Below are 21,380 nucleotides of genomic sequence, written 5' to 3' on the forward strand. Positions count from 1 at the left end.
TAATACCATATCTACTCTTTCTACTGTAACCTTCAATTTTTTTTTTTTTAATTTCCTTAGTACTTTATTTTTTTCCTATCAAAAGTTTATTCAGTAGAGCTTTTTTTTTTGGTACATCTTTTTATTTTTGGATCATGTGAAAAGAAAGTAATAACAAATTTTTTGGTTCAGTTTTTTTTTAGGTAATCTTAAAACAGATAATTTAAATTAAAGATTGGAGAGAGGGGGAAAGAGGCCCAACTAATTATAATTTTTTTTGCAAAAATAATTATTCATATGTGGAATTGGGGTTAGGGCGTGGAATGCAAATCACGTGGGAGGAGACTTATTACTTTCGCATTAGGGTGTGGAATGCAAATAAAAATTTCGTCAATTTTACATGAAAATTCAAACGGATTGAAATTGAATTTGGATATTTTTTAAATTAATGCAGCATCACTGATACGACGTCGTTGAAGGCGCTATGCAAAACACCAAAAGGCATCGCCCTCTGATCTGTCAGTCAGTCACACCCCCAACGCTGTCCTCTTTTTTCGCCAATATGTCTGTCTAGGTTTCGTTTTTGGGGCAAAGCTAGGGCTCATATGATATAGAATCATCTTATTTGATTTCTTTCGGTTAGGGGATTAGATATCGTTTGTTTCTGAAAATTTTGGGGTTTCAGAGTCTCCGTGTTTTGGAATCCCTAAAATCTGCTAAACAATGTCGGATTTCTTGCCCAACGAAGTGATCACTGACATTCTCTCAAGACTACCTGTGAAGAATCTTCTGCAGATCAGGTGCGTTTGAAAATCATGGAATTCTCTAATCACTAGTGATAATTTCATCACCTTGTATCTCAATCGAACTACCCATTTGAACAACACCAACAACACTCACCTACTTCTGGTTAGGCACTGCACTAAAAATCAAGACAAAAGGAAAGAGCATTACTCACTGCATTTTGATAACCAATCATTTGATGCATATCGTATGAATCTCGAAAGTCCAAGTCCATATTTTCATTCTTATTTCCGGATACTTGGTTCTTGTAATGGTGTGGTATGCCTCAGTGATGATTTACATAGTTTTGTAGATCTTACCTTCCTGTGGAACCCCACTGTTAGAAAATGGGTAGAGCTTCCAGAGCCCCGTGTTACCTTTCAATCGCACGGCCCGCATTGGCTTGCTCTTGGTTATGGCTTCGATTGCAGGACTAATGATTATAAGGTGGTTAGAGTTGTCTTCCCTGAATTCGGAGAAGATATCTCCCATTGAGAGGTTGAGCTGTACTCGCTTAAACAAGGTTCTTGGAGAAGCATTAGTAGCACTACTCGTCCCCGATATCGAATCAATTATACTTCATCTGCCACACAGGCTTTTTTCAATGGGGCTGTCCATTGGATTGGAGGTGGTTATCGTGATTATCCTCCTTTGATCTTCTCATTCGATATGAGTACTGAGGAATTCCACGAGATGAAGTTGCCGACAAGTCTAGTGTGCGCATGTGCGCTAGATTTGAATATTGCAGTGATTAAGGAGTCACTCTGTTTTACAGTATCATACAAAAACTAGACAAGTGTCAATATGGGTGATGAAAGAATACGGCGTGGAAGAGTCTTGGACCCAACTGTTCTCTGTAGATTTGGATGGAGGTTATAGGAATATAGTTGGATTCAGGAGGAACGGTGAACTTCTTTTGCCATTAAATGGGGATATGGTTTCAGTTGATCAACAGGCTCAACAAATTAGCGTTTGTGGGATACATGGTGTTGCGGAATCATTTTATGTTGGTAATTACACGGAGAGCTTAGTCTTGCTCGGCAAAGGAAATGGAGTGTGTGGAGATGCAAACATAGGCTCTTGATGCAGTTACCTTGAAGGGAGCTTTTATTGTTCTTGGCGGAAAGGACGGAGTTGCAAGAATCAAGAAAATTTTGTGAAGTGAAAAACAATAGGAAGAGCAAGCAAATATATGTTTCCAGGTTTTTAGCTTATATGAATGTCAATGCACAGCCCTGCATTAAAATGCCTCTTTTGAATGCTAGTTCAATTACTCTGCTGTTTAGCATGTATATCACAAGTAAGAGTACTGGTTGCCATCTAACAAAATAGTGAGCTATCTTGTTTGTCAAATGGCTTCTATATGCTAGTTAGAGATTTATCTTGTTCGTACTTCTTGCTTCTTCTTTTTTAATCCTTTTATTGCCATTTGATTTACTGTCTCTGCTATATCATTGTGGATAACTTTGTTTGAAAGTAAAGTTTGTTTACAGAAATGTGGTTGGGTTCAAGCCAAACACTAAGAATGATGTAATAATGATATGTCAAAGAACTTGGTAGACAGTTTGATCTTTTTTAATGGAATTGCTTAGATGTATTGAGGCTTAATTCCTCTACTTTACTGTGTTTCTCTGTAGTTTTTCCAACCTTGTGGGGCTTTTCATTGAATTGCTTTACTTATCAAAAAAAGGAAGGGAAAAAATGTTGCAAATGATGTTTAGCCTCCTAATATTAATAATCAAGACCACAACAAGTGTGTTTACTTGATGGGTATAACAATACTTGATTTTATTTATGTTTGTGGTCAGTTTTGTTTGACAAATCGCGGAAGGAAGCAATAGGGACAAGTTGTAGGTGTGTACTATTGCCGGAACCTCCAGGATATAGAAGAATGGGAGTATATTTACTAAAGATTAACTGCTATGTGGATGAAGGAAAGAACGGGAGTTAGGAATTTTTTTCTTAGGCACGAGTGACTAATCCAACCACTGAAGTATGGTGAAATTTTCTTTAAATTTTAAACATTCTTACTGTCCAAGCTATAAAATGTGAAATACCAGCATTTCAGGTTGTAGAGATTCTGCCTAGGATCCCGGGGCAGTGACTTGGTCATTTTTCTTTTTCTCGGCCTAGGTCTCCAGTTTACTCTTCTGCGTCTTGCGCCTTTACTGGTTTGAGCTTAATGGTATGTTTAAATTGTCCCTCTAGTGCAAAGTTACCAATATTTATGACACACCAGTATTATATATTCTTTTCATTAGTATTAATTAAGCTAAAGAGAAAATGCAGTGTGCAAGTTCATTCTTGGCGCCATTTTTATTTATTTATTGTGTATGTGTGCGCGCGCACAACAGGTCTCATGTATGGCCTTCTTTTTTCCTTTTGTAATGCTTTGTAAAGTTGCGTCTTCTTTAAGCGATTCCACAGGAAATTCGCTGCGGCGAGTAGATTTTTGGTGAATTAAAATAGACTTGTCGGAACTGCACCGAAAATTATGTGAGCCTCATTGTTTGGCCTTCTACAAATGCAAATGATTCATACAGGCAACCACAACCTGTTTTACATCATAATGTTTTTCAGGTGTGAATTTTCAGTTTTCTACTTGCAGAAAGAATGAACTAAATTAAATTCAGTTTTTAAAGTATTTATGCAGATATAGTATATATTATACATGAGATTACTTTCCAAGTTAAAAATTAGAAAGATGGTACATGTCAAAAATTTCCCATCAAATCATTACAAAGGAGAGTGCTTTTGAATCGTTTTGCGTTTGGTAGCATTGAATTGACATTTTGATTTTGAAATTAAAGAAAATTCACTCTAAATATTAAATTGAATATTCTCCAATTTCAATCTAAGATACTAATTTGATGCTTCCAAAAATACCATCATCATAATTTTACTTGAAAGTTAGGGCTCAATTTTTTTTTTTTTTTTTTTTTTGGGAGGAGTGATAGTACTATCAAGCTATATTAACGAATATTGTTAATTTCACTTTGATATATTGACCAATATCATTGACATGGAATGTAATCAATGAAGTTAAGATGATTAAGCCATGGGTAAGTTCGATGGACTGAAAAGAAAAACCTAAGAAAAGGATGAAAACAAGAATGGGAGAATTAGAAAAGGCACTGCTCTGATTTGTTTTGATTTACTCGTGCAAACAGCGTTGGCTCTAGAATTTTATTATTCTTATTATTTTGTGTGTGTCTTTTTCTCTTTGTTCATACGTTTATACTCCATAATAATAATAATAAAAGAGTAATGATATGAAATGATAGGGGGGTCTTGGACCCCCTCACAATGGGCCCAGCTCTGGTCCTCCTCATTCATACTTTTGGATTTCAGAAAAGAATTTATTTTTCATTAAAAGAAAAAATATATATATATATATAAAAAGGAAAGAGAAGTTCCATATGACCGAAGAAAATGGTATTCTCAGGCTTTGGTAGTCTCTCCTTGGAAAACTGTGTGATGGCTGTAATTGGCCTCAAGTTTGTGTTGTTTACTGGCGGAATTGACGAGATATATATATATATATATATATATATATATATATATATATTGTGATTGCGTTGTTACATGTAACAATAAAACGATTTTAGTGTGAAAGTTTTATAGAATAGAAAGAGAAATGTTTGGCTTCTTGTGTTGTGTGGGTGCGTGCATTGTTGGTTTGTTGTGCTTGTAGTTTTATCCTTAAAGATAGAGACGGCTTGTTGATTGACCGGCAATTGTCATGCTTTCATCGTTGCGTGCCGTATCTTCTCTCCCACTCCCTTTGATCTCTAACTTTAAATTTACATATTACACACACACACACACACACACACACATATATATAATCCCTTTGTGTATATAGGGAGTTGCGCCCAACGGAGAAGGTGCTGTGAAAAATGGGAATAATGGGGATACTAGTTGTTTCTTGCTTTATTGTTGTAATAGTTGTTGTTGTTGGATGGTCATGGTGGTTATTGAATCGGTTGTGGTTGAGGCCAAGGAAGCTAGAGAAGTGTCTGAGACAGCAAGGTCTGACTGGCAACTCCTACAGGTTTTTGTTTGGAGACCTGAAAGAGATGTCACAGATGATTAAGGAAGCCAAGTCCAAGCCCATCAATCTCTCCCATGATATCGTCCACCGTGTCATCCCCTTCATCCATACATCCATCCACAACTACGGTACTATTACTATATATTATGTCTCCAAATATTTAATTATCTGATTTCTGCTGCCAATCGTATTAATTTAGACCACTTGTGTTTTTTGATACTACTCCAATGAGGGAAAGGAAAACAACTACTATTAGAGATGTTTTAAAATTCCTTCCATCCTATATTAATTATAGCTTCGAAGAGAACATACATGCACTTAAAAAAACTAACAAATTTACTTGCAGGAAAGAATTCGTTTATATGGCTTGGACCGAAACCTATGGTGCTCATCAGAGATTCCGAACTTATAAGAGAAATACTTTCTAAGAATTATCACTTTCAAAAGCCCCGTGGAGGGAATCCACTGGCCAAGTTGCTAGCAACTGGACTGGTAGACTACGAGTGTGAGAAATGGTCCAAACACAGAAAAATTATCAATCCTGCTTTCCATGTTGAGAAGCTCAAGGTACGTACGTCATCCATCTATTGCCTTATTTCAGGCCAAAGCAACACTCTCCTCTCCAATATAATTTCCTGCATAACACTCCTTAAAGAAAAGTTTTCATTCCGAAATTTTCTTGCAACATGGACACAGATGACATTCAGGGATTTTTGTATCCCATTCAGAAAATCTGATAGTAAGGTTGAGATTGGTTGTAAGAATAAACTTCCAACTTTGTTTCCTCTTGGATAAATGTTGAAATTGCTTTGCTTAGAGCAAAGTCAATTAGAGGACTTAAACTCCAAACGGACATGCTTGATTAAAGAATCTAAACAATTCTAAATATAAAGTACCGACTGTCATGGGGGTTTTACTTTTCATTGTTTCATGTATATAGCATATGCTACCAGCCTTTGATTTGAGTTGTAGCGAGATGTTGAGCAAATGGGAAAAGATGGTTTCAGAGGAGGGGTCATGTGAGTTGGATGTGTGGCCTTATCTTCAAATGTTGTCTAGCGATGCCATTTCACGTACTTCATTTGGTAGTAGCTATGAAGAAGGTAGAAGGATATTTGAACTTCAAAAGGAACAAGCTGAGCTTGTGATTCAGGTTGCACAGTCGGTTTACATCCCAGGATGGAGGTAAAACAATATTACTTCATTTGTTGCTGTTTCGAAATATGAAATTTTAGTGCTGGAAATAGTTTAGCAATAAATTAGTCTACCATTTTAAGTATTGCTACGTTCCATTTATGAGAACAACTTTGTTCTCGGAGGGGGAAAATAATGAAAAAAAGAAAAGGAAATAATTTGAATGTTCTGAAACTGTTTTTTTACTTTTTCTTTTAGGATTTAGGGTTTAGGGTTCAACTAATGTAGTACTTAATGGAGTTATCAATAAAACCCATCTTTTCATGTTTTTTGGTTACAAATTAAGATGATAAATATAAATTATGCTTTTACAAAATTTGATTAGGATACTAAATACCTTCTGAAAAAAGAAATGGAGAGAAGGGATCAGAATTTGAAAGAAACAAATGAAACCAAAGAGTTAAGTAGATACTAACCCATATTTGTTTGTATCTTGATATTTTCGTGTAGGTTTTTGCCAACAAAGAGGAACAAGAGAATGAAGGAAATCGACAAACAAGTGCAAGCTTCATTAAGGGTTATTATTGAAAAAAGAACCAAGGCAATAAAGGCTGGAGAAGCCAGTAATGTTGACTTATTGAGTATATTATTGGAATCAAATTTCAAAGAAATTCAACAACATGGAGAGAAGAAGAATGTTGGAATGAGTACTAAAGACGTGATTGAAGAGTGCAAGCTTTTCTACTTTGCTGGGCAAGAGACCACCTCTGTTTTGCTTGTTTGGACAATGGTTTTATTGAGTAGGCATTTTAACTGGCAAAAGCGTGCTAGAGAAGAGGTTTTCCAAGTCTTTGGGAATAACAAACCAGATTTTGATGGGTTAAATCACCTGAAAATTGTAAGTTTTTTTTTTCATCAATTGGCATATAAAATCTTTTACAGGTATCTCCTTATTTTTCAGATAGAGAGAATATATTATGACTCATCTCGTTATCACTCCTAAAATGTCAATTATTTTTCTTATCAGAGACACACCAAAGAATATTATTCTTATCATCCCAACAGATTCAAAAGAGTGTCACGTCATCTTTGGAAAAAGGAAAATAGAAAGGGCTTATTCTGCAGAACATGCACATTTTTGCATGAGAGATATCAGTTGGTTCCTTAAAATTTTTGTGGCATAATGTATAGCATTGATGTAACAATTAATTATATAGAATCTCATTTTGAAATAATGTATTTATTGCATTACAAGATAATCCCTTTTATTATTTAACGACATAAATTCTAACATTTTATCTACAACCATTGACATTTTATGTTTTTTACAGATACCTATGATTTTGTATGAGGTTCTAAGGTTATACCCACCAGCAGTTGCACTGCCTCGAATTATTTACGAGGAGACTAAATTAGGAGGTGTATCCTATCCAGCTGGAGTGCACCTTTCATTACCCATAATTCTGATTCATCATGACCATGAATTATGGGGTGATGATGCAGAGGAGTTCAAACCAGAGAGATTTGCTGAAGGAGTGTCAAAGGTGACAAAGGGCCAAGTATCATATTTTCCATTTGGCTGGGGACCCCGGATATGCATTGGACAAAATTTCGCGATGCTGGAAGTGAAAATGGCATTGGCTATGATTCTACAACGTTTCTCCTTCGAGCTTTCACCATCTTATGCGCATGCTCCTTGCACTGTCATAACCCTTCAACCTCAATACGGTGCTCACTTAATTTTACACAAAGTCTAGTATCGAAAGCTTAGCAGTCACTATCGATCAAGGACATTTCTAGCTGGGGAATGTAAAATGGGAATTAAGTTTTTATATAAACCTTGTTGAAGTTAACATTTCACTTGGTGCACCAATACTGTTATACATTCTAATTTGATTTTGTTATAAAAAGCATTATCTTCTTGTTTGTTAATCTATCTCGAAAATCGCATATCAAAATAAACACTAAAGATGTTTTCTTGATGTTGCCATGTTAAGAGAATGTCAACTTCATTCTATAGTTGGAGTTGAAGGTCATGGAAAGACCACAGTTGCTAAATTGGTGTACAATAAAAAAGGCATTTCAACACCCACACGCCTGAATGGATAGGAATCAGCACTTTTTGGTCTTGTACTCGATTCCTAAAAAGCAAAAACAAATTAGTACCAATTTTTACATCGTTTCAAGAACAATTGCATATATCAGAAATTACATACCATTGAATAACTCAACCACTGCATAACACTCTTATCTCGTCTTTGGTAGTGCTCGTAACTGTGGTTTCTTACTCCCATATCCCAGCTTCACTCGTGGCTTGCTAGGCAGCTTCACTCCCCTGTTGTGCCGCAACATTTGCCACCAGTGTGACTTCTTTCCTACCTTCTTTCTGCCATGTTGGCTTTTTGCTACTCGTGGGGCACCTGTTGATGGCTTTAACTTCTTGGAATGACGAACATGCCTCAAAAGCCCTTCTACAAGCATATGGAAATGCCCATGCTGGTTCTTAGCCGGTGCATTGCGGACCAGAGACTTCCCAACTTTCTCAACCATCCGTTTCCCATGAGCCTCATCTTTGCCCGCACCATGAAATATTTTCCCAGCATACTTCCATAATGATGCAGCATCACGAACATTGGTCTGGCGATCACTGTGACTATGATCATTGTCATCATGATTGTGGTGGTGGTGGTGGTGGTGGTGGTGGTGATGGTGATGAAAGATAAGTGCTAGCTTGTCTTTCAGTTTTCTCAATCGTCCATTCTGTCTCTCAGGGGTTGCTCTATTCCTTGCTCTGTAGTTCTTGCTGCGACCTATTCTCCTTGACGTGGAACTCATCAGCTGAGATGAAAGATCCATGCGACGACTTGATGTTGTCCAATCAGATGGTGGGTAGCTGTCCCTTTCATCACTACCAGTGAGACCCTCACGATGATACTGAGCCTTGCTTGGCAATGAGTACCCATCAGTCTCACTGCTGCTTGAAGAATCCACTTGATTAGCACAGGACGACCTGCCGGGCAGTCGATACACCTCACTCTCACTGGTACTAGTGGGAGTCATATAGTGCCGAGTCCTTGATTTACCTGGAAGTGAAGACCTTTTACTCTCATCGCTGCTAGTGCTAGCTAACTGACTTGTCCGGGTTGAGGAATAACTAGCATTTGCACTTGCAATTGAACTTGACGCCTCCGGTTCTTCTTCACGAGGAAAGATCTTTCTCGGTTGGCCCATATGATTCAACTTTTGGGCTCCACTTCGTTTTTGATCCATCCTATCCTCAGACAATGGGTGGTGCACCATAATTTGACTGGGCTTTTGATGTAGCAGAGAAGGCCTCACTATGGTCTGATGCGGCAAAACTTTTTTACTCCGAGTCCTACACCCCCTGTTCTGTGTCCGTCTCAGCATGTGACCAGCATCAACCGCTTCACTTTTACCATTGAAACCCATGAAATCTGTTGAACCTACTGATTGATATGACGTAAAGGGATGGGACAGTCGGGGAATTCTATTTTGATCCCGATTTTCTTTGTCGATCTGACTCAGTATCTTAGCTGGCTCTTTTTGAGGTGGTGGAACCCTAAAGCCTTGAACAAACTTATGAGTCTGACTAGGCATGTGATCATTCTGACCAGGAAATTGACTTGCTTTCCAACTTGGCAACTTGTGTCCCTCAATGGCCTTCCCGATCTCACTCAGAGTATCATCTACCAAAGAAACAATGGCTTTGCTTCTCCCAACTTTTTGATTCACTGACTGACTCAGCAAGTAATTGCTTGGTGGAACGGGCTTTGAAGTCTGACTCTTTGTTTTATTTGACAATTTAGTCACCTTGACCTGGCTCACAGTTGGCATCTGATGCACCAGACTAGAGCCCTTGGCTTCCCGAATACTTGTACTGACCCGCTGTCTCAGTGAATCATTTGTGCCCAGAACAAATTCACCAGCCTGACTCAGCGAATCATTTCTTCCCAGAACAAACTCACCAGCCTCTCTCAGCTCACTCCTTGTACCTAACCTCTCTTTAGTCTGCATTATGGAAGTAACCGAATTTGTAGTTGTACCAGGAATTGGATTGGCCATACTTTTCCACACAGCATGTTGAGCTCCATTCTTCTTCTCTAGAGGGACCACATGCTCAGCAGCTAGTTGTAAAGATGAAATACATAATTCAATTTGTTTGATTGCATCTATAACTTCTTTTGGCATTGGATTGTTCCCAACAGGTTCTTGCTCAGCAGTGGGAATACTCGATAAATGTGAAGATCCAATCCCAGACAGGTTGTATTGAATTCCACGGCTCCTCTTCTGTTCTTCATTTTCAATGTTAGTTGCAGACTCAAAACCCATATTATCTAATTCAAAACCATTGACTAGCCTACTAACTCTAAGATTATGGCTAGAGCAATTCTGCTGTTGGTGCTGAAAACTATAATCTTTCTTTGAATTCTGAATTTTATCTTCAGAAGGTTTTATCTCTTCGGCAGAATTCAGCTGCTTCACATTGCTGTGGTGGCAAACTCGGCAACGTTTCTTTCTCTCTTCAGGTTCACTTCCAGCAATTCTCAATTTCAACTGCTCTGTAACAGCTGCTTGAGTTGGAAGCTCAGAAGGTTCCCGCTCAATTTTTTCCAAAGCAATTTTTTGGAAACTTGGATCATTTTGAGAGTTTTGAGCTACGCTAGGAGAAGTACTTGATACATCATCTGCTGACGCAAGAGGCACTAGCTTCAAAGTGTCTTTGGGTGGCCCTAGTTGAGTACCCCATTGAGCTGCTATGATCTGTTCCACAAACACATCAAGGACAAAATCAGACAACAAACATCACGCAGGGACCATTTCAACCTAAGACGGCAATGGACTGTAGATATTCAAGGAGGTCATGTTTGGAAATCCCAGTAGAACGCATACTGCATGCATTTTGATTCCAGATGGCCAAGTACTTTCATTGAGAGACATCTAGTCTAATGTAGAAATTTATAAAAATATAATTTAAGAACAAAAGATGATTAAATGTACCTTTACCAACGAGCCAGTGGCCTAACGGTATCAAGTCCTTACTTCCCAAAGGAGGGTCAAGGGTTCAAGCCTCCATGGAGGCATGTGTGTGTGAGTATCAACTATGAAAAAAAAAATAAAAAAATGATTAAATGTACCTTTGAATAAGCTTCAAAAGCCCTTTCTGTTGCACCATCCAGTAGTTCCTTTAACAGGAGTCGTGCTTTTTCATCCAACTGTTTCAAAAACAAAGCTCACACGGGATAACTCCAAGACCTCAGATAAGCATGTAACTTTTACTTAACTGATATATGAGAACCCTTCTATCATCAAGTAAACCAAGAGGTAAGCCTTATCATATACTATGATAAAACTGTCATAAGCTTCCAATTCATTAAAAATAATAATAAAAAGAACAAGAAATACAGCAAACAAGAGAATAAAAAGAGTTCGACAATAAAAGATAGAAATAATCACCTACCATAATAAAAGATAAAATTCATCACCTACCACAAAATTATTCATGGTGCAACATTTATGCATGTACATATGTATGTGAGAGTGAGAGAGTTGACTTTGTCCAAGATTATTAACAATTTATATGTAAAAGTTGAGCAGAATTTCAGGCCACAACAGCCAAAAATTTACATATAGTTTCTGATAATAGCAAATTCAAATCATATCAACAAATGCAGAAGAACAATGGAATAAATTTTAATGTAGCTCAGCGGCCCAAAATCTTTTTATTTTTGTCATATAATAAGAAATGGCCAAAAGTTGCCTTTAAAATTTCTAAGAATCTAAATATTAACTAAAAATAGCTGTTGATAGAATACACCATGAGTTCTGAAAAAAAGAATATTCTAGATCCCAGCTTGTTATAGAAACACCACTATCACTATAACAACTATGTGTGTGTCTAGCATATGTTGGTAGAAGCCACAAGCATCAAGCTAGTGCCCCATTAGCACTTCACTAGTTTACTCATATACATGTCTAAAAATCTAGAGCATACAATAAGGTATTAAAAGATATGGACTTCATTTTCCGCCTTTTTACAGAACAGGCAAAGATGATGGAATTTCAAAATGCTCATTTTTTTGAAAAAAAAAAAAAGGCAGGCCTGCTCCTCATGTGAACAACAGCACCCCTCAAAGGGATTCACACCAGTTTTAAAGTTTGTGGTCATCTTACCAAGCTAAACAATTCAGTTTAACCTTGTATGCTATCTACTTTAATAGAAAAGCTCAAATATATTGCATAAATGTTATGCTTGTGTATGGGTGTAGCACACTTCTGTAGACAAATGAAGTGGTATGTATAGAAAAGATGGTCACATTTCTAAGAAAATACTTACATTTAGAGAGCTTGCATTTTGCAAACCATCCCCATCATTTTGTAAAAGACCATACAATTTTCTCAAGGCATTGAGATTTGATTGTATATCCTCAATATCCATCTCTTTTAATCAACATCCTGCAAAAGATCTATTGAATCAAACTTCGAAAGAGTCATAAATGGAAAAAAAGAAGAAGCATAAACACTGTTACATAGAAAGTAGGTACTTCTCTCAAGGCTCAATATATGTAGAGTCTAAAACCATTAAGTACAATATCTCTGTGTTTTAATACAATGCTACTGAAGACATTATTTTCAGCTATAAAGCAATCGTTTTCCCATAAGCAAATTTGATGTAAATTTTATAATGAAGCATGTAATTGTTAGTTTTATACAAACTAAGAAATATTAATGTTAGAGTTGACAATTAACAATTAACAATTCTAAGAAGGAATCGTTTCTGTGGGAGAGTCTCTGAGAGTGTTGGATATTAACACTTCTTGAGCACTACCAAACAATTGTATGACACATTGTCCATAATTTAAAATAAAATGTTTAGTTTCAATGATGTACCTGACACTTACTAAATACTCATCAACATGTGCTGGAAAAATATTGAACATAAGATATAAAGTATAATTATAAAGAAACAACATTTTAAAATTTCTTGATTAGTCCGACCATCATATAAATAGACAGAGGACTATATCCATATGAGAAGGGTCTATCAAAGAAGAACTAGGCATGAGAGGAGGAGAGGAGCCATTGTAATTATTGTGTTTCCATGTATATACAAATGTCTGCATGCATAACACTCTTTTTCTGACACTGTACAGTTGAGTATTGGTTATTGTTACTCATTGCCTCATTAAATACAATTCTATTATGACCATAGGTATTCAAATAATTTTTCACAAAGAAATAATGTTTGTTGCATAACCATTATTCTATATACAAAAATGTTACTTTCTTCCTATGTCCTTATTGTATCAGTTTCCTATACCTTTTAAACGTTCGTCTTGTCAACATATCTTTATCATGTCATATCCATGTCCCGCCTTGATATCCACGCTTCATAGTTTACAACTATTCATATGCTTTATCTATGATTACAAATTAATTTTATATCATGACTGAGGTTACTAAATTATGCATTCAACATTTGATATTCTTCTTTAAAAATGGAAAACTAGCAGCCATTAATTGCATTACAAGAACAGTGCAATAAAAAATAAAATTGAAAATAAAAGAAAAAGGAAATAAAGAAATCCGCCAATAATCTCCAAAAAATTTAGAACATACAGAAACAAGGTCAATAACTTTTTTGTATTTGTAGGAAGTAGTTTTAATAGATATAGAATAATGCCATAGTGTTCTTATTAATGTCTCCTTGTGCACTTTAATGTCTCCATAAAGAATGTAGACTAACACCACCACAAGAAAATAGCTGACTTTTTTTCATAGCACTATCTCTTCCTCACCACATTTTCCATTGAAAATTTTCATATACTATTTTTACCGCATGGTTGTTTGTAGTACTTACATCCTGTCATTATGCTACAATTTTGGAACTTCTTTGATTCCAGAGTAACTTTCTTCTGTTGTTCTGTGACACAATAAAATTAGTGCAAATCCTCACCAAAAGACATCCAATTTTCAAGCTTTTAACTTCACATGGTAACCCTTTTCTATCTAAGCTTCAGAACAAAGTTTTTCGCCAGTCTAGATTTTTGATCAACTTGCTATCTGTTTGGTCACATCTCTGTTAATCATGTACCGTCCCTTCTGCAACTAATAGTTTGTAGCCCAGAAAAATCTATCGCTAAATAGATTTGTTACATGTCCATCTAAGGTTATATTTTTATAGATAAAATCAACTGCTTGACCAATTATTTTGTCTGTACAACTCAGGCTGCACACCCTGTTTGTAGCTAAGTTCTCAACTGTTCTTCTTCGTACCAACAAGTATATTCAGTACACTTTTTGTGTCAGCCAACTTTCAGAGGAACCTTTGTTTGCTCTAATTTGCAAAGACAGAGAAGATGAAAACTCCGCTAAGCATGGGGAAAGCCGGTTGAATTCATCTTCCAAATCTTTGCCTTTTTATTTCCTTAATACTTACTAAAATTTCTCAATGATGGTCAGAACATACTTTTCAAAAAGTTCCTCTAATCATACTACTTGTTCGAAAGACTTTGGTTATAGGAGTAATACTTTGTTATTTGATTTAGACATCGTTGTATGTAGTTGCAATTCGATCAGTAATATTTCACAACATATATAGTGATCACAAAACACTTCTGCATTTCAACTTTGTATACTATCTCAGAAAATTATTATTAATAAAATTTGTTTATTTATAATAATAAATAATAAATAAATAAATAAAAAAAAAAGAAAAAAAAAAGGAAAGGAACTAAGCCCTAAGTTGAGAATCCGAGAGGGAAACATTTAACCTAGTAGATGGTGATTATTGGGAAAAAAAAATGAAGGAAAAAGTGGCATAAATGATTCAAACTTTGGCATTCAATAAGCCCAATGAACCCTTTTCGTAAATTCATACATTTAAATTGACGTATACAATACATAAATATGAGTGCAGACATTTATAATGCGAGGCTACTACATAAACTTTCTTTAAACGTTCCCATACATACTCCATAAATATAAATGTGAGTTCACTCAAAGGAAAGAGAATAAACCTGGTTTGTTTTCTTTGTTGGTATGAGAGAGAAGATGAAAAAGGGAGCCAACGTTGTAATGCTTCGTCTAAATTAGAGAAAAAGAGTGTGCGCGCGCCTCTCTGGGAACGTTTAAAGAAAGAGTTGCGATGCGATGCAATGATTCACAAAAAAACAAAAGACATGACCCGATAAGGTTTTGGGTGGCAGTTTCAATCCGACCCGGATCCGAAGGGTAAATCAAATATAGTTCGTTCGTTGTCTCTCAAGAGAAAGAAAAGAAAGAAATTGAAAACCCTAATCCAATCAACCAACCAACAAAGCTGTGAAAAATGTCATATCACATACCTGATGTGTTGAATCTGTGCTGCGATTCAGATTGGTGTCGAAAAGAGGTGCTCTCTCATCAGCAATACGGTGCTTACTCGGCTGCTTTATGGACAACGATTCCCTTCCCCATTGGCTGGTCAAGAGGCCTCTTATTAATGACTTCAAAATAAAAATGTCTTGCTTGTGGCCATGGTGGAGTATGATTGGAAGCCATTGAGGTGCCACCCAAATTCTGCTGCGACTACTCCTCCTGCTCAAAATTAGTGGACTCTCCCATCCATGAAAGATTAAATCCTTAGGTTGCTCTGTGAGGTGAAAGAACCTTATTCTTTTCCACAACCTTGAATAAAATGTTGCAAGATCAAATTCGTATAATGTAGGCAAGGGTTACTTCACTGACTGAGCTTTTTGAATTTCAACATGTTTGCTCCAACAGCGGTCATACTTTCTACCAAAAGTTATATATTCATATTACATGAGAAACAAATCCCCAACTGGTAATCTCAATGCTAATCTTGCAAAGCTTTGAATTCTAAACTTTATGTAAAATTAAGTGAGCACCATACTGAGGTTGAAGAGTTATGACAGTGTAAGGAGCATGCGCATAGGATGGCGAAAGCTCGAACGAGAAGCGTTGTAGAATCATAGCTAGCGCCATTTTCGCTTCTATCAGTGCAAAGTTTTGTCCAATGCATATTCGGGGTCCCCAGCTGAATGGAAAAAATGAAACTTGGCCCTTTGTGACCTTTGACACCCCTTCAGCAAATCTCTCTGGTTTGAACTCCTTTGCGTCATCACCCCATATTTCATGGTCATGTTGAATTAGAATTGCTGGTAAAGAGAGATGCACTCCAGCTGGAAGGGATATTTTTCCTAATTTAGTCTCTTCCTGAGTGGTTCGCTGAATTGCAACTACCGGTGGGTATAACCTTAGAACCTCATACAAAATCATTGTTACCTGGGAAAAAGAAATTGTCAAAAGAGTTGTAGCTAGAACAATAACCTATTAGCAAAGTGATTACATTTTATGAAACTAAGGATGGTTAAAAAGAACTAAGTTGGTTTTTCTATTATATTAGTAAAATATATATATATATATATTTCCTTAAGATGCACTATGCCATGATACTTTTGATTAACCAATCAATGCCCTTCATGTGAACATGTCTAAATTTAGGCTTTTCTATATTTCTTTTCTCAAGGATGACGAGATAATCTCTTGAATCAGTTTTGACAATTCAGAATTATATACTTGTCGGTTCTTATATTCCTTTGTTGTCATAGATAATGCTGAGTTAATTTTAAATAAAAAAACTAAAATCAATATTTAGGAGTAGTATTGAGATAAGTAAACATATATTCTATCCCCAATTGAAAAAGAACAGGTTTAGACTGTATCATCTCTGATTTAGGCTTCCTTGTTGGACTTCTGATATGAGCTTTGTTTTGTACCCAAAATATATTAAACATCGTGGCGCATGTAATGTATGTAATGCCTAAAGCTTTCAATTACCTCACTTGTCATCCCTAATGATGTTTCGTTATTGTTATAGATTACTAAAGGTATTTTTCATGATGAACTTCAATGGTAGAATATAGTAGCCTCAAAATTTAAAAATATAATATTATTTTAAAATATTAAATAATTCAACATACACAACTACTTACAATTTTCAGGTGATTTAACCCATCGAAATCTGGCTTGTTATTTCCCAGGACTTGCAGAACCTCTTCCCTAGCATGTGTTTGCCAGTTTTGATGCCTACTTAATAGAACCATCGCCCATACGAGCAAAGATGAAGTAGTCTCTTGCCCAGCGAAATAAAATAACTTGCACTCTTCAATGACTTCGTTAATACTCATTCCAACATTCTTGTATCCATGTTGCTGAATTTCTTTGAAATTGGATTCCAATAATATGCTCAATAAATCATCATTATTGCCTTCTCCTGCCTTCATTGCCTTCATTCTTTTATCAATAAGAACCTTTATCGAGGCGTGAACTTGTTTTTGGATTTCCTTCATCCTCTGGATTCTCGTAGTTGGCAAAAACCTGCAATAAACAAGTTGAACACACACACACACACACATATATATGTATGTATGTACATACATTGGATAAGCAATAATAGGGTGAAGAAATATGAAGGAAAAAGAAAAAGGAACATGGGAAAATTCTTCATCTAGCTGTTTAGTTCTTTTGGTTCTTTTTACTTTTGATATATATATTCATCTAGCTGTTTAGTTCTTTTGGTTCTTTCTACTTTTATGTATATATATATATCAAAAGTAGAAAGAACCAAAAGAACTAAACAACTAGATGAAGAATTATATATATATATATATATATATATATTTGGCTTTAGAAAGGGATTTAGTATTATAATAAATTTTGAACTAATATTGAATTAGAATTGCTGGTATTAAGCTTTTTATTTCTTTTAATTATTTATTTATTTGAAAAGTCCATTTGAGTGTTGAAATGAACTTCGGCAATTTCAATGTTATTAGTGTCTGATAATACATAAGTAATCACTACATAAAATAAAGTTCCTTAAAAACATGTGTTTAATGTTTCACAAAATATTTTGATTTTTAACTTTAATTTTAAAATTCAATGTCAAAAAAATTAGAGCTAAACTAAAGTTAGCACTGGAATTTCACCTTTCAAAACCACACCGAAGTTGGTAAAATCCAATACTATAAAAAAGAAAATATATCTGGAACTTGGAAGAATCTATAGTTTTTACCTCCATCCTGGGATGTAGATTGAATGTAGAACATGAATTCGATGCTCAGCTTGTTCTTTCTGAAGTTCAAATATCCTTCTTCCTTCTTCATAGTTACTGCCAAATGCTGTGCGCGAAATTGCATTGCTGGTCAAAGTTTGAAGACAAGGCCACACATCCAACTCACACCACCCCTCCCTAGACACCATCTTCTCCCATTTGCTCATAATCTCGCTGCAACTCAAATAAAAGGCAGGTAGCATTTGCTGTACAAAACAATGAAAATGGAATATATTTTGATTGTCAGTAATACTATCATAACATTTGAATAGTTTGGATTCTTTCTATTTCTCAAAATAAATTCACTACATGTTCTTATTTTCTTCAAGTAGATCGAAGTCTGCCAGGTAAAGTCTTCCCTTCATAGGTTGTGTCCACAATTCCTTATTTATGCGAGGCCTCTAGTAAGGTAGAGGACTGCCTCACATGAGCCGTTACACTGCATAAAAGTTGCTTTATAAAACTTAGTTGCTTTTGAAATCCTTTGTTTTATCCTTTAAGATGTTTGATGAATGCCTAAATGCATGCTGTCTAGCAAGAGTGTTTTTCTGTTTTGGGAGTTGTTGAAAATTTTTTTAAGTTAACTATCATTATTGTAGAGGCCTTTTGATATGGGTCTCTTTGATCAAATCAAACACAGCCTAAAGCCAATTGAACTTTAAAAAATCAAACCAATACTACTACTAGTTAAAAAGAGTTGTTGCATGTATTGAAATGGTAAATAGGAGTAAAGAGAAGATGAGAGAGAGGTAATTAATTTACCTTGAGCTTATCTAGATGGAAAGCAGGATTGATAATCTTTCTGTGTTTAGCCCATTTCTCACCGTTATAAGAAGCCAATCCAGTTGCTAACAACTTGGTTAGTGGATTTCCCTTGGGCTTCTGGAAGTAATCACTCTTAGTCAATATATCCCTTATGAGTTCAGGATCCATGATGTGCACCATTGGTTTGGGGCCAACCCATTTAAAGGAATTCTTACCTGCGAATGAGAGAGAGAGAGAGTGTGAGAGAGAGAGATATATAAGCCTTAGACAGATACCATAACACTATTAGACAGATACAAGTAGATGTTTTATTTGTGGAGCTACTACATATTTTGACTTAAAGCGCATGCATGAAAGGCGGGTTTTATTTATTTTTTCAATCATGTTTCCAAATTTCCATTAATTCTAGCAATTATGCAGCTGACAATACAAGTCAGATTTTGTGAGACATACCATAGTTGCGGATGCATTGATGGGTGAAAGGCATGACTCGTGGCACGATGTCTTGGGAGAGATGGATGGGGTTGGACTTAGCTTCTTTGAGCATCTCCGACATCTCTTTCAGGTCTCCGAAGTAGAGTTTGTATGAGTTCCCAGTGAGACCTTGCTGCCTCAGGCACTTCTCTAGCTTCCTTGGCCTCAACCACACCCAATTCAATACTCTCCATGCCTCCCATATTACAACAACAACAACAATAGCACAACAAACAATCATCCCCATATCCATTGACATGTAGCTTCTCATCACTCCTGATCTACACGCTCAATCTCTCTCTCTCTCTCTCTCTCTCTCTCTCGTTGGCTAAAAGTTTAGAGGCAGGGTTGTATAGAGTCTTTGAAACCAAGGTTAAGATTGTCAATAAATATTAAAAAAAAATGAACCATATCATTCCTTGGGTGAAAAGTCAAACGATGATGCTTATTCTAGGCCTTTACTTTTTGGTACGCATAACCACCAACGTCCAAAAGAAATGACTATGGCCATGACGCGTTTAAAGAAAGTTACAAGTGAAAGTTTGAAAATATAGCCATGATAATGCATGGCCTTGTCTTCAAATTCAACGCAAAAAGAGCTAAACCCCAAGGAGCACTCTCACTCATCACTCATCACTCTCACTCTCACTGTTATTCAAGAAAGTACCACTGTACGTCGAGTGTGTAAAACTACCAAAAAAAAAAAAATTAAGTATTAAGGATGTGTTCGGTTGTAGGAAATTAAAGCTTTAGAATTAAAATTTGATAAAAATTAGAGATTTTTAATTCAATTTTTTGTTTTAATTCCATAAATTTTAATTTCAATTTTAATACTCCAATTTTATGTTTCTAAGGTCAAATATTTAATGTATTTAATATTTAAATCCATGACCAAGCAACAGCAACACACACATACACACACCCAAATTGTGGGAGTAATGCACAAAATTAGGCTGCGATTAGTAACGAGAAACGTTATTGTTTTCTATTGTCAGCTTCTAAAAAGGCAAAACAAAAACAAAAATATGTTAAATAATATGTATTATTTAAACACTGTTATTAATTTCTGCTTTCAAAATTGTGACAACAAGTGTTAATAAATGTCATTTTTACTTTTTATTATTACTCGAGAAAACAAAATTATGTTTCTACCAACACTGCAACAACAAAGCTAGGAATCGATATTCATTTCAAGTTCGTAACTTCTGTGGGTGTCCCTCATGGACTATTTTTGGTATTGATTCAAGAAAATTTCTGAATCATTTATTCAGGTTGATATGTACCGTAGAGTGTAGTTAGTCTTTCTTCTACTTTGTTGTATGGTTTTGTTGGGAATATACTTTTGCTTGCTTCTCGTGTAAGGGCTTTTGCTGCAGTTTACTTGTATTTCTGTTTCTTCTATCTCGTTTTAATTTTGGGAATAAATAAGTTTTTTTTTTAAAAAAAAAAATTGTTTTAATTATCATATCTATACCACTTTATCTCTCTCCCCACCGAAAATATGTTAAAAATAAAATAATACGTACTCATAATAGATGGAGATGGAGTTGTTCTGCCCACTCTCCCATGGATGAAAGATTCAAACATTGCAAAGTTTTGTCCAGTGCATATTAAAATGATAGCGTTCAGCAAATTTCTCTGCTTTCAACTCCCCATATTTCATAGGACTTGCACATCCTGTGTTTGCCAATTTTGATGCCTACTTAATACAAAGAACCATTACGAGCAAAGATGAGAGAGACTGTCTCTTGCTCTTGGCTGGCCACATAAAATAGCCTTGCACTTTTTTAAACCTCAAGAGTTGTCAATGTAAAAGAGTCATTAACCATCCGCTGGCGTTGACCAAAACCTCAGCAATGCAATTTACCCTATATATAATATACATGGTAACATGGATGAGCCGACGATGTGAAAATAAACCTACTTGCATCAAATCGCAGACCAGATTAGCCCTTTATAATATTATAATATAATATACATGAATAAAATTACTAGGCCACAAACGTCTAAAAGAAGTGACAATGGCCATGACGTAATTCAAGTAGAAAGGTTACA

General features: G+C 35.7%; 3 protein-coding genes across 6 annotated transcripts; 1 reads left to right on the plus strand and 2 right to left on the minus strand.

The window, feature by feature from the left end:
- Positions 1 to 4,571: 4,571 nt before the first annotated feature.
- On the plus strand, positions 4,572 to 7,882 carry LOC132308979 (cytochrome P450 CYP72A219-like). 2 transcript variants are annotated; one of them, XM_059807302.1, is made up of 5 exons: positions 4,572 to 4,944; positions 5,163 to 5,383; positions 5,757 to 6,001; positions 6,461 to 6,848; positions 6,978 to 7,273. In XM_059807302.1, the coding sequence occupies exons 1-5, from the start codon at positions 4,662 to 4,664 to the stop codon at positions 7,116 to 7,118; spliced, it is 1,278 nt and encodes a 425-aa protein (XP_059663285.1). In that variant the 5' UTR covers positions 4,572 to 4,661; the 3' UTR covers positions 7,119 to 7,273. The 2 variants fall into 2 exon arrangements, with proteins under 2 accessions (XP_059663285.1, XP_059663284.1); XM_059807301.1 differs by lacking the exon at positions 6,978 to 7,273 and adding an exon at positions 7,282 to 7,882 and having other exon boundaries at positions 4,579 to 4,944.
- Positions 7,883 to 7,920: 38 nt separating this feature from the next.
- LOC132308977 (uncharacterized) lies at positions 7,921 to 15,489 on the minus strand. Of its 3 annotated transcripts, XM_059807297.1 has the most exons (5): positions 14,989 to 15,139; positions 12,306 to 12,424; positions 11,107 to 11,184; positions 8,167 to 10,732; positions 7,921 to 8,091 (listed from the first exon to the last, which is right to left on the minus strand). In XM_059807297.1, the coding sequence occupies exons 2-4, from the start codon at positions 12,405 to 12,407 to the stop codon at positions 8,198 to 8,200; spliced, it is 2,715 nt and encodes a 904-aa protein (XP_059663280.1). In that variant the 5' UTR covers positions 12,408 to 12,424; positions 14,989 to 15,139; the 3' UTR covers positions 7,921 to 8,091; positions 8,167 to 8,197. The 3 variants fall into 3 exon arrangements, with proteins under 3 accessions (XP_059663280.1, XP_059663281.1, XP_059663279.1); XM_059807298.1 differs by lacking the exon at positions 14,989 to 15,139 and adding an exon at positions 15,316 to 15,489 and having other exon boundaries at positions 7,921 to 10,732; XM_059807296.1 differs by having other exon boundaries at positions 7,921 to 10,732; positions 14,989 to 15,140.
- A 186-nt stretch (positions 15,490 to 15,675) lies between these two features.
- Positions 15,676 to 19,676, minus strand: LOC132308978 (cytochrome P450 CYP72A219-like). The gene is made up of 5 exons (XM_059807299.1): positions 19,305 to 19,676; positions 18,849 to 19,066; positions 18,048 to 18,292; positions 16,966 to 17,350; positions 15,676 to 16,255 (listed from the first exon to the last, which is right to left on the minus strand). The coding sequence occupies exons 1-5, from the start codon at positions 19,594 to 19,596 to the stop codon at positions 15,830 to 15,832; spliced, it is 1,566 nt and encodes a 521-aa protein (XP_059663282.1). The 5' UTR covers positions 19,597 to 19,676; the 3' UTR covers positions 15,676 to 15,829.
- Between the last annotated feature and the right edge of the window lie 1,704 nt (positions 19,677 to 21,380).

The sequence above is a fragment of the Cornus florida genome, unplaced genomic scaffold (assembly GCF_030987335.1).
Source record: "Cornus florida cultivar Cherokee Brave unplaced genomic scaffold, ASM3098733v1 CherokeeBrave_3.0.0_Hap2_Chr05, whole genome shotgun sequence".
Classification (NCBI taxonomy): Eukaryota; Viridiplantae; Streptophyta; class Magnoliopsida; order Cornales; family Cornaceae; genus Cornus; species Cornus florida.

Coding starts and splice junctions, on each gene's coding strand:
- LOC132308979 (XM_059807301.1), top strand. CDS start 4,662: ATGGGAATAATGGGGATACTAGTTGTTTCTTGCTTTATTGTTGTAATA. Junction 4,945..5,162: donor TACATCCATCCACAACTACG/GTACTATTACTA, acceptor ATTTACTTGCAG/GAAAGAATTCGTTTATATGG. Junction 5,384..5,756: donor TCCATGTTGAGAAGCTCAAG/GTACGTACGTCA, acceptor TCATGTATATAG/CATATGCTACCAGCCTTTGA.
- LOC132308977 (XM_059807298.1), bottom strand. CDS start 12,407: ATGGATATTGAGGATATACAATCAAATCTCAATGCCTTGAGAAAATTG. Junction 11,185..12,305: donor AAAATGCAAGCTCTCTAAAT/GTAAGTATTTTC, acceptor TTTTTGAAACAG/TTGGATGAAAAAGCACGACT. Junction 10,733..11,106: donor CTTTTGAAGCTTATTCAAAG/GTACATTTAATC, acceptor TTTGTGGAACAG/ATCATAGCAGCTCAATGGGG.
- LOC132308978 (XM_059807299.1), bottom strand. CDS start 19,596: ATGAGAAGCTACATGTCAATGGATATGGGGATGATTGTTTGTTGTGCT. Junction 17,351..18,047: donor ATCTACATCCCAGGATGGAG/GTAAAAACTATA, acceptor TGTTTATTGCAG/GTTTTTGCCAACTACGAGAA. Junction 16,256..16,965: donor GGTTAAATCACCTGAAAATT/GTAAGTAGTTGT, acceptor TCTTTTTCCCAG/GTAACAATGATTTTGTATGA.